The sequence below is a fragment of the Exophiala dermatitidis genome (genome assembly GCF_000230625.1).
Source record: "Exophiala dermatitidis NIH/UT8656 unplaced genomic scaffold supercont1.7, whole genome shotgun sequence".
NCBI classification, from domain to species: domain Eukaryota; kingdom Fungi; phylum Ascomycota; class Eurotiomycetes; order Chaetothyriales; family Herpotrichiellaceae; genus Exophiala; species Exophiala dermatitidis.
This window is the reverse complement of record NW_008751652.1, coordinates 1,540,975-1,552,583: the sequence shown is the minus strand read 5'-3', so window position 1 is coordinate 1,552,583 and position 11,609 is coordinate 1,540,975. Positions and strand designations below refer to the sequence as shown.

Sequence of the window (11,609 nt, the reverse complement as noted above, 5' to 3'; positions counted from 1 at the left end):
TAATACGGGGCAAAAAAAACGTCATGAAGGGCTGAAATTGACCCATCATGATGTGGCCTGAGCTGAGGTCATAATCGTCCGTGAGCACGGCACGGCACCAAACCTGGGGCAGAATACTACCTAAGCTGCTAGATACCTACTAGTAGTAACTAGGTACAGACCTAGATACACTCACTTTAGAACAATGCACATCAATAGAATGCTGTATAAAGGAATCATTATCTATCTGAAAGATGCAAGACATTAAAGGTCCATTATGGTTACTAGCTCTAGATTTGTCACTCATATCAGCACGACCGTTGCCTTATCCTAGTGTTGTTGTGATGAGTCCCATCCCCCAAAATTGACTGTTACAGCTAAGTGGGCATCATAAATTGGAACGCCTTGCGCCAGGTAAAAGAAATTATATGAGGTGCCGCATCATGACGATATGCAGTCCTAGAGCCCTCAGACCGATGATATTACTACAAACATTTGGAAGATCTGCCGATACACAGCGGAGCATCAGCAACAAAGCAGATGACCCCATCTTATTCTCGCACTGCTGCTGCTCTGCTTCCAGGTCGCGAGTAGAGTAGACTAGTAACCGCTATCTACCCGCACTGCATGCGAGTCCAAGCTGGAATGATTAATAATAATATCAAAATGATCCGACCTCTGCTGCCAGGGAGGCTGTCCTCTTAGTCCATGCCCGTACTGTAGGCGCCTCGTATTACATGCTCCTTCCATCTGGTGCACATTCCACACATTCCATCATCGCCGAGACGGCCGGCTTCGGCCCGTCATCTAAGGCCCAGTTCGCCCGCTCTTGCTAAAACGCCCAGGGCCCAGCCGTCTCGCGTCCTGTATGCCGTCTCTTCATCCATACCCTCTGTCTAGGGCAGCTTCCAAACCGAAAAGGCACTTGACCCCACCAAGGGGGCCTGAACGCTCACAAATAAGAAACAGAAAAATCGTACTGGTACACCGACCAAACAGAATGCGACGAAACAAGGGTATATCTTCGCAGTGAGTTCAGTCGTTAAGGCCCTGCATAGTCTTGCGGCGCAGTGTTTGCAAACACGTAGTTTCGAGGTTTCGCTTGAGACAGTTGTTGAGCAATATTAGCGTGTTCTTCTTTCTGGTTGGGAAATTCTTGGATGTAAAACTCCGTTTGCTTGTGGTCCATTTGAGAATTATATGCAAAGTCGGGCGGCTGGTCTGAGGCGAGAACAATCCCAGCGAATTGACCATTGACACCATCACCGTGCCCCTGTCCTGGGTATCCGAGGGACGGTACATATGTCACGGGTGGGAACGACGGCATCTCAGGCGAAGTCAATGGAGCATCCGACCAACTGTTGTTGGTAAGTGGGCCGGCCGAGTAGGGCGGTGTATAGTCAGGAAAAGAAGTGTAATGTGCCGGGGCTGAAGCTGGTGGACAGAGGGACTGTTGCGAAAGTCCTCGCAGCATCGACTCTCCCCCCAGCGGCGTGCGCGGAGGCGACGCCGTCCTGAGGCTGAGGTTCTGGGGTGCTTGCATGCGGTAAGGGTCGATGTTCCTGGCGAGAAAAGGGTTCTTCTGCGGGTCGTTCATGGGATTGTTGGTGATGATGTCGGGCGACAGTGATGGAGCTGGCAACTCTGCCAGAGTTTGAGCATTAAGCGCTTGTTGCGCCATTAACTGATTGAAAGCTTCGGCTTCCGCGAAGCTGGCTACGCACATTGGCGATCGCTGAGCCGAGCTCGATTTGCGAACACCCGCATATCGTGTGTTCAGACTATGACCGGCTGACTTGACATGACGAACAGTATGAGGAGCAGATGGGCTACTATTGTTCGCCCCGGGCCGGAAACTAGGTGAGACTGCGTTCAAGGCACCATATGATCGGCTTCTAAGCGAAGTCGCGGTCAGCGCAGCCGGGCGTGGTCGTTTCCGCCGGGCCGCAATATCTAATGATCCGTGCTGGGGTGATCGGATAGGCTCAGAAGGACGTCGGTGATGCGACACCATGCCAGGCGAACTGCCTGCTAAAGCAAAATTGCCAAAGTTATTAGACAGATCGTCCGTGGTAGATTCTCGCCGAGAGCTTGGGTTCGACGGCATGGTCAACCCAGGAGAAGGCAAGGTGCTGGATGGATCATCTTGCTGGAAGGGCATCCCTTTCGGCGTGGTCAAGGCTTCTTGCCAGTCTTCAGGGGTCACGACGAAGGACTCGTGGATGTAGTCAGCCATTTGATCGCCCGAATCAGTCCCTTGGCTCGACGTGTTGGATGGCTCGGTGTCGAAGCCAAAATCGAACGAGTTGTCTTGCAGGGTGATTGGCGAAGGATAGGGAGCCGTGCTGGCGGATTGGTTGGGCCATGTTGCGCCACTCGCAGCAGAAAGACTGGGATGAGGACCATTTAAACGAAGCGGAAGTTGCATCGGAGCTGACTGAGGCGGAAGGTCTGGAGGAGCCATGGATACACTGGGCTGCGTTGAATGCTGAGCTCGCGCTGCCTTGGCCTGCCCTAATGCTCGTTGGAGTGACGCCCAGCTGGCTTCCTTGGCCCTCTCTATCGCTTTCATGGGAGATGGCGTGTTTCGAGAGCCAGTCTGTGACAGTTTCGATGGGGAAGACTCCGAACGCGTGGGCGATGTCGCCCCAGGCTTGGTCTCTGCTTGGGCGTCGGGCTTCGGAGTGCTGGCGGAAGCAACTTCTTCGGGTTGCTCTTCTTTGGATTCCTCTTTCTTCTCTGCCTTCCTCTTTGCTTCGAACTCTTCCTGTCTCTTTTGCTGCTTCGCCTTTGCCCGACGGTTCTGAAACCAATTCTGTCGTCTAGTCAGCTTTTAATTCAACATACGGTCAGCTTGCTCGAACTTACCCCCACTCTCTGGAACTTCAGGTTTGTTTGAATGGCTAACTGCCGCTTGACCAGAGAATTGGGTTTGTGGTTGGCCTGAAACTGAGCTTCAAGCACCTCAACTTGCTCCTTGGTGAGTCTGGGCCGTGACGAAACCTCCTCCGGTTCTCCATAGTCCTCCTGCATCATCCCCGGAGGCATGAACTCGGCATACTCGGCCAATCCGCCGTATGAGCGGTGAAAGTCGTCTACATGTAGCTGAGGCTGGACCATATAGCTGGGGTAGGTTACGCCCGGGTAAAACATCTGCGGCTGCTGATGGAGAGAGTACTGAAAAGACTCTTGTAGATAGGAATTCATATTGTAGTATTCTTGATCTTCGTTGCTGATGCCGTGAGAGTGGTTCTGTGCTCCGTCATAATATTCTTGATGGTGGTCTTCGATGTTCATGCTCTGTGAGCGGGTGTGGGCTCCGTCAGACATCGGAGCATTGCCGCCCCGGTAAAGGATTTTATAAAACCCAGACAGGTTGATTCTTTGATCGACGGGCGAGGTACAAGGACACCGAGTCTAATGTAAGAGCGCACAATGAGAAGGTGTCGGTCGATGGCGGAAGGCGCAACCGGGCAGCAGGTGGAGGGGGTTGCGACGAGGCAACTGTCGCAATCGGGTCTCCGATTCCAGATCCGACGTTGGGACAAGAAAGAGTCTCAGGGGGCAAGACAAGATGCGATCGAACGTGAAGCGAAGATTGGAACCAGGTTGACGGCCGGGAGATGACGAGAGACCGGTGACCTGGTTGATGTATGGTGAAGTGGTGGTACAAGGAGGGAAGGATGGAGTAGCGGCGGGCGAGATAGTAGTATGGGAATCTGTTAAGGCAGGATGGACGAAGTCGGGAAATTTAGATTTAGAGGCGGCGCCGCAAGGGATCAGGCGAGACCTAACTCCCTTCCAAGACCAGGGTGAGGTAGGGATCCGTCTCGAGGAAAACGGAGAACAAGAGCAAGAGACCCAGTCCAGCGTTGGAGGCCAGAGGTTTTCAGAAGTTGACGATGATGATGCAGATGGGTGACAGGGAAACAGCTGGAGCAACAGAGACGCACGTTCGCTTGCTTGGGCGATTTGATGAGCAAAGAGGATATCAGTGCGCGCACTGGGTCTACCTGATCATCGCCCAGGATAGATCAAGCGACTGGGGACAGAGACGAGGACCTACGGAAAGGGCCTCACAACGGAAGAGGGTCGAGCTTTCAGGCTCTCAAAATGCAGGCTGTCGAGCTCGCTGTCTCTTCGTCGACTGTGGAAGGCATCTGGGCCTGTGGTGTCGAGCGGAGCGTAGTGGGAGTGGAGCCGGTCAAATCGCTGACAGACATTGGACGTCGGACAGGCGCAGGTACAGTGACTGACAGTACGAAGACCACCGGGGGCATCCACTCGTGGTGGAGAGTCCAACTCGTAGGCGAACAGGGCATACGATTTGTACAGTCTTGACAGCCACAAGCCAGTAACTGCGCAGTGGAGCCTGTCTAGCCTGGGGCTTCTCGCCGAGGGAGTCGCTTCCGTCAAGCCATTTCGTGCGTCGTGTCTCGCGAGTCGCCATAGGAGTAGCATGTCTCGCGCGCTCGGTAGAGCCTGGAGCTGGGGTGATGGTGGTCGCGATGGACTGGAGAGGTGGCATAGGCTATAGCTAGGCCAGCTGTTGCTGTTCTGGCATAAACTCCGACTGAACGTTGCAAAGCGCTCTTTGTGCAGAGGCGCCCGCCGAACGAGCCGCGGATGAGGCGCTCGGCTACTAGTACAGTAGTCGTCGTAGCACAGTCCCAGTACCTACTGTAGCGAATACGCATTGGTCGTATGTGCCTGTGGTATAGAACCCGACTGCATGGGCGTCCACAGTGCCTCGACACCCCAGAACTTGGAGCCTAGACTCCCCGGGTAGCAATGCCAGTGCAATGCCGATACACGTTTATCACAGCCCACTGGTACGGCATCAACGAAAACGGTATTCGCTTCACCTTGCTTTGCGACGTGTATGTTGCAATCTCTCTGTTCTTGTCAAGGGCAGGGCACATTTCTCGCCCGGCGTCATAATTCCGGATTGGATGAGCGTCGTATTCCAGGGTGCTCCCTGTGATGTTCGGCGCCAATGCAGGAACCGGCACACACACGACGTCTGGTCCAGTGGAGGATGCAGCTGGCACTGCAGGCAGGTCAACAGTCAGTCGGGATATCCTTCCAGCCAGGCGGGTTGCAGGGATGCAAATAAGACAGCGAGGTCAGACAATCCTTACCATCTCAGGCCACCTGGTCGCCCAGAACTAACCCGTTTGGCGCGGGTCTCAGCCCAAAGGGCACCTTGTGGCACTCTGTGCGCCTCCCGTAGAGACCAAAAAGAACGTCGGGTGGGGATGCTTGGGATCGAGACAGCCTGGTCAAGCGAAAGAACCCTGGTCCAAGAGGCGCTTGGATGGGAGATGAGGTGTGGCGATGCGCAGGAACAGCGCCAGCATCTACATGGTACCTAGTACCTGGTAGAAAAATACAGTGGTAAATTGTAATAATCAAATAACCCTCGAACTGGAGGACAGAACACGCGGAAGGCAGACAGCCACGGACATTTTGGGGTGCAAAGTCGCCTGTCGAACCCTGAACTCAGCGCCTGACAGGCAGACAAACAGACAAACAGACAGACAGACAGACAGACAGACAGATGGTGACTGCCTTCACCTTCAACGGGGACACTGACTGCCGTTGTGACCGCCCAAAATGAAGGTCCAAGCTGGAAACAGGTACCCGGGGGCACCTAACAAAAACACCCAGGCACCTACCACAGGCAGTGTAGGTGCCACCCTGAGGTTGCCCGGCCGCTGGGAAGCGTTTCCGAACTGAAATTCCCGGTGAAGTTACGCATCTCGTTGAAACTCTAAATTCCATCTATACAAACTCTTGCTGTATTCCATACATGGTCCCGCGTTTGAACGTACCTTACCTGGGCACTCTTGTCCATGTGGCTCAACCAATAATGGCCATATCATGCGCGCGAAGGCTACACGGCCAGCAGGAGAGCCCATGATGTTGGTAGCGCGGCGCCTGTACCAAGTGCTCAGCTGCTGCGACCATGGTCATGCAACAAACCCTATCATCATCTCATCTCCACCGATCTTGGACCAGTCTGTGGATGTATCACTTACTGTGTGAGATTGGACCTCCCTTGAAAGGGGTTTGCATCGAACTCAATCGACAGCCGCGAATTTCGGACGATCGTCTCGGTTCGTGGCACTGACACTCAACACTTGGAGGCTGCCAGTGTCGCCTACGGAGCCCTCGCCGCCCTTGCGGACGCCAGAAGACGCAGTAGTATTTCACCTTGATTGCGCTCACTTCGACTCCCAATGAAGACAGCAAACAGGGTGTGTATCCCTGCACGAGACTGCAAAATAGAAGAGGAGCCTACTGCTGCATAACACAATTTGGTACCTGCATTTGTGGCGCCCGAATTCCAGCTCCGGGACTTTCGAACCAGCTGAACTTTGGAGTACACAATTACGCCCCTGCACAGACTCCTGCTGTGGTTGAGACAGCCTGATCAGGGCTGGCCGTCGCTGATCGAAGCCGACCACTTAGCATCCATCGCCGCAAGAGCACCCCCAGGCCATATGCGGCCGGGATCACAAATCCACCATTATTGCCCATCCATGCCTAACCGTTACACGCTTTCTGAACAAGGGAGCCTCGCCACTGCTCTTTGGCTGTGCCTCTGAGACGCGCGACTAGATGCTGCAGATACAGGCCTTCATCACAAGAGTAGGAGAACTGCGTAACGCAGGGGTAAATTAGTTGATTCGAAAGGAACCTGGGAATTGATCGATTCCCGAGATTCTGCGACACGTCCAGTTGATTTTTGCACAGAGCATTCAAGTTCAGCCCTGCCTTCTGCTGCTGGACACCACAGCCACCGCCATCACTACTACCGCCAACGAGGAATGCCAGGACTGCCGGCGACACAAATCAGAAACACCAATCTCCAGGTGCGCCATCGGGGCAGGTTCTTAGTGCATCCGAAAAAGCGCAGAGAAATCTGCGCTTTCCGAACTTCCCATAGCAGCCCTGCCATTCAAGTTCCGCACCGCCAGCACCGCCAACGATCTCCGTCTTCAACTTAGTCTTTCTTTTAGCGACGGTCTTTGTGTAGATCGTTACAGTACTACTGCAGAGGACGGCGACTCTTGTCGTTCAACAAGTTCGGTTAGCAGCTGAATGAGGCCAACGACGGGCTCTTCTCTAGCTTCTTGAACAAGCTGAATCCGAGTCGTCTCCGATTCACCTCGCTTCTCGCAGGAACCAATGATCGGCTTCTCTGCTTGAGACTTGCGGCCGTCGCGTATTCGCGACGTGGTCGTCAACAAGACTTGGCCTCTCCTCGCGAACTTGCTCGCTGTGGACGACGTTGCTCCTGTACTCGAGAATACTCTTCCCATATGCTTCTCTGGACTTAGAAGCTTGTTGTCACTATAGACTACGGCGACCTCGCGCGATAAGACAAACTCAGTTAGGCACAATTCGGTGAGTGCTCTGATCGCCGTCCTTTCCGACCACACATGTACAGACAACAGCTTCATGTCCCGGTGCTGCGATCAAAGAGCAAGAGGCGAGGGTAATATCCATACGGCATGACTTTACTTGGGTCTCCTCGCAAGGCCTGACAGCTGCCATCGCCTACTCTAGTAGGTAGGAGGCACAGGTGGGAGGTATCATCTGCTATCCGCAGCTCCAGCGCAGCATTGACCATCATGGTCGACGCTTTGTCCAATTCATCCTCGGCCATCACCTCATCAACCAGTGAGTGACACATCGCTGTGGCCGACCTGATTTGCCTCCGGGTCGCAAGCCTCTTTTTTTGGTCTTGGTTGCCCTCCAACTGCTGCACAGAGGTTGCACATGTGCCGGGTACGTACCTATGCTTCCCACGTTGCGCAGCCGTAGGCGTGGGACCCTGCAGCGAACGTCGCCGGCCCTGACAGCGTGACAGCATCCAGAAGCCTTATGCAGGTACTGTCAATCACCGCCTTCACACCAGAGGTATGAAAAAGTGCTGTTCGAGGAACGACGTCCAGCCAGACGAACCTGTTGAATGCGACCGGAGTTCTACCGCCGATCACACCTTTTACAGTACACCGTTCAGAAAAGTGGACAAATCGTCCACATCTGCCATATCATGATCCGTCGGCTGTGGCTCGAATAATGGAGAAGCAGGGTCATGCGGCCCTCTCCTCGCCATGGCCGCTCTAGCCGTCGTCTATATGCGGAAGGCTAGCTCGAAAACCCCATTTGCTCTCGCTCTGACCAAACGCCATACACCATGCTCACATGTTCTCAGGGCAGAAGACACATCAAAGACACCTAAGCTATGCACTGACCAAGGCATTGGTGATCTCGATCTGTACGACTCCATCCGCAAAACTCTTCAGACTGACACTTCTCAGGTCTCGCACAATCCAGTCGGCCCCCGCTTCCTTTAACTGGCCAATCGTGTGCGTTGTCGTGAGGCCAATGACCTTGAAGCCAGCGGCCTTACCTGCACGGACGCCTGACGGCGCATCTTCGATAACGATCATGCGAGCGTCCTCTTTCAACCCCAGTCTCTGGCGACCGAGCAGATAACATTCTGGGTGAGGCTTGCCCTCCTCCACATCCTCTGCCACTACGACACAACGAGGATGGGCGAGCTTCAGCACTTCAATCCAGCCAGTGAGGAGTGCCCGGGTACCCGAGGTCACCACCGCCCATGGCGCATTGACGGCCTCGAGACTTTCCAGTAGTTTGCGAGCACCAGGAATATCCACCGCATTTTGGCCGTATTCCTTGGGAATCAGACCTTCCTGGTGGCTGATATCTATGGGAAATGTTTAGCCGCGGGTAAAAGACCCTGTTAACTTTTGGGAAGCCAATCTTACAATCCCAGTTTGCCTTGGATGCGTCGTAGATCTTGAAGGTATCGATGCTTCGTCGCCCATGTGAAGTAGCAAGGATGACGTTGGGATCGACTCCCATCAATTCACCCTGCTTGTGCCAGTGTTTGACAATTGCTTCTGTGCTGTCGATTATGGTTCCTTTATCTCATCATGTCAGATACGACGGTCAATAGTAGAAGCTGGCAACTCGCTCACCGTCAAAGTCGACTAGCAACCCGTCGGCTGAAACGACCTGGGGCGGCGCCGAGAAAGAGTCCTCCGAGACAGAACCCATGGTCTTCCTTCCCTCTCTCTTTTCTAAACAGAGAAGAAAATTCAGTTGTAGTGCTTGATGAGGTAGCTAGAGCCAGCAGGTCTATCCTGTGATGCCTTGTCTATAAGAGTAGAATTGCTGAGTTGCTGCTATATGTACAATGTATAAATGGGGGTTACCTAACACCTCTCGAGTTTTAACTAATTCCTCATCGCCATCGGCGAGGTTACCCGATATGGACGGAGCCGATAGTCCAGCCGCACTATCAGTGGTCTCGCCTTCATTGTACAAATGCACGTGATGCGACGTCTCATTGCAGTGTAGTGTCTTACTAAGCCTCCACTAGTCCCGAATAGTACTAAATGCATCGGCAAACGATCCAGTTTCCCGCCGTCTGCAACTTTTTTCGAAGGGCGTTCGAGAACAAATTGAAAGCGCCGCAATACAGAACCAGCCATTTTCGATAGACTGTCTGCTGCAGCGATCGCGCTGTGCTGAGTCTTCAAGATGGTGAAGTCATGTAAGTCTACTCTGTGTCGCCCTTTTTATCTGTCTGACCTTCCTTAGTTTCAAAGTCGAAGCGCACCCCCGTGCGACTGAGACACAAAATCGAAAAGGCGAGTGCAGCGAAACAGCGGAAACTGAAGAAAGAAGCCAAAAAGGTAGGAGAATCTAGCCAATCCTGGATGGAGGGTGCTTTTACTCACAGCCTACAGAATCCCCAATGGAAGTCCCGCTTAAAGAAGGACCCTGGCATCCCCAACCTGTTCCCTTTCAAAGAGAAGATTCTTGAAGAGATTGAGGAGAAGAAGAGACAGAAAGCAGAACAGGCGCAGAGATTACGAGATGCAGCCAAAGATAAAAAGAAAACCGGCAAGGACCAGCCGACGAACGAGGCGCCTGAGCATGACGAGGACGACCTGATGGACGAAGACGACGATGACCTTCTTGAAGATGAAGAAATGGACGAAGATGACACCGCCGATGCCACGAATCCGTTAGCTGCGTTAGTGGCTTCTGCCCAAGCCCGCGCGGCCGAGTTCGACAAAGGCGCTCTCGAGGGCGACCTGGCTTCAGACAGTGACGAAGATGATGAAGCCGGGGTTCAGCTCTCCGAAACCGTGGCGGTCGATCATAGGAATCCAGACCAGTCACGGAAAGCTTTTGATAAAATCTTCAAGCAAGTCTTGGACGCTGCGGATGTGGTTTTGTACGTGCTCGATGCTCGGGACCCGGAGGGCACGCGGTCTCGCGAAGTCGAACGACAGGTCATGTCCGCCGAGGGGGGCTCGAAACGACTTATCCTCGTGCTGAACAAGATTGATCTGGTCCCGCCGCCCGTTCTGAAGGGGTGGCTTACGCATCTACGACGATATTTCCCCACCATTCCCTTACGTGCTTCGACACCTGCTTCTAACGCGCAGACATTCGACCACAAACAGCTCACGCTCAAGGCTACGTCGGAGACGCTCCTCCGCGCTCTCAAATCATATGCGGCTTCGAAGCAGCTCAAGCGGTCCATTTCAGTCGGCGTCATAGGCTACCCTAACGTCGGAAAATCGTCCGTCATCAATGCGCTCACCTCTCGTCTGAACAAGGGAACGCAGAGCTTCGCATGTCCTGTTGGCTCCGAGGCCGGAGTGACCACGAGTCTGAGAGAAGTCAAGGTCGACAGTAAATTGAAAATCCTGGACTCGCCTGGAATTGTCTTCCCGTCGACAGTTGACGGGGAGAACAAGCAGGACCGGGAGCGGCGGAGAGCGGAACATGAGGCGCGTTTGATCTTGCTTAATGCTCTTCCACCTAAGCAGATTTCAGATCCAATCCCTGCTGTGAACCTCCTGATGTCACGCTTATCGACGTCCCCAGCGCTTTATGAGAAGCTGCTAGGCCACTATGGAGTCGTCGCCCTGGGCCCCTTTGCCCATGGTGATACCACGAATGATTTCCTTGTGCAAGTGGCTCGGAAGCGAGGCAGGCTCGGTCGAGGCGGTGTGCCCAACCTCAACGCAGCAGCCATGACGGTGATCACGGATTGGAGAGATGGGAGAATCCAGGGCTGGGTCGATCCGCCTGTTCTCAAGGTGACGGACGACACTGAGATGGCCGTGGCCGAGGGCGGTGATAAAGCCGCGGCTGTCGGGGCAGATCACAAGGTCATTGTCAAGGAATGGGCAGCTGAGTTCAAACTGGAGGGACTGTGGGGCGACGGAGAAGACTCAAAGACAGACTCGGCCGCCAACGATGCTATGCAAGTGGAATCATGACGACGTCGCAGGACATGAGTATACTTTAGATGCATGCACGGCGTTCGGGAGGGAAAATGATAACCAAAAGGTACTGAATCTTCGAGAGGCATTTGAATACAGTGATTTCTAAAAGTGTAAAACTCTGTTCTTTGCCAGTAACTGTCCAAGATCATCGGGGTTGGGTAAACCGATTGCCACGATCATGAACCAGATCTCAGGAAAGTGAGTATTGTAGAAGTATTAAGAAGAAATCAGTGATGGTAGGGGCAGTGGTACATGTGCGGAGGGAACTTTGAAGTGCCCGCA

The 11,609-nt window shown here is 53.6% G+C and overlaps 3 protein-coding genes across 3 annotated transcripts; 1 reads left to right on the top strand and 2 right to left on the bottom strand.

The window, feature by feature from the left end:
• Nucleotides 1-384: 384 nt before the first annotated feature.
• HMPREF1120_08383 (uncharacterized protein) lies at nucleotides 385-5,536 on the bottom strand. The gene is made up of 3 exons (XM_009162634.1): nucleotides 5,121-5,536; nucleotides 2,848-5,029; nucleotides 385-2,794 (listed from the first exon to the last, which is right to left on the bottom strand). The coding sequence occupies exons 2-3, from the start codon at nucleotides 3,307-3,309 to the stop codon at nucleotides 1,022-1,024; spliced, it is 2,235 nt and encodes a 744-aa protein (XP_009160882.1). The 5' UTR covers nucleotides 3,310-5,029; nucleotides 5,121-5,536; the 3' UTR covers nucleotides 385-1,021.
• Nucleotides 5,537-7,256: 1,720 nt separating this feature from the next.
• On the bottom strand, nucleotides 7,257-9,214 carry HMPREF1120_08382 (glycerol 3-phosphatase 1). Its single transcript, XM_009162633.1, has 3 exons — nucleotides 8,997-9,214; nucleotides 8,784-8,939; nucleotides 7,257-8,722 (listed from the first exon to the last, which is right to left on the bottom strand). The coding sequence occupies exons 1-3, from the start codon at nucleotides 9,073-9,075 to the stop codon at nucleotides 8,235-8,237; spliced, it is 723 nt and encodes a 240-aa protein (XP_009160881.1). The 5' UTR covers nucleotides 9,076-9,214; the 3' UTR covers nucleotides 7,257-8,234.
• Nucleotides 9,215-9,243: 29 nt separating this feature from the next.
• Nucleotides 9,244-11,499, top strand: HMPREF1120_08381 (uncharacterized protein). The gene is made up of 4 exons (XM_009162632.1): nucleotides 9,244-9,347; nucleotides 9,401-9,574; nucleotides 9,622-9,716; nucleotides 9,771-11,499. Exons 2-4 carry the CDS (start codon nucleotides 9,562-9,564, stop codon nucleotides 11,319-11,321), a joined length of 1,659 nt encoding a protein of 552 aa, XP_009160880.1. The 5' UTR covers nucleotides 9,244-9,347; nucleotides 9,401-9,561; the 3' UTR covers nucleotides 11,322-11,499.
• The last annotated feature ends 110 nt before the right edge of the window (nucleotides 11,500-11,609 follow it).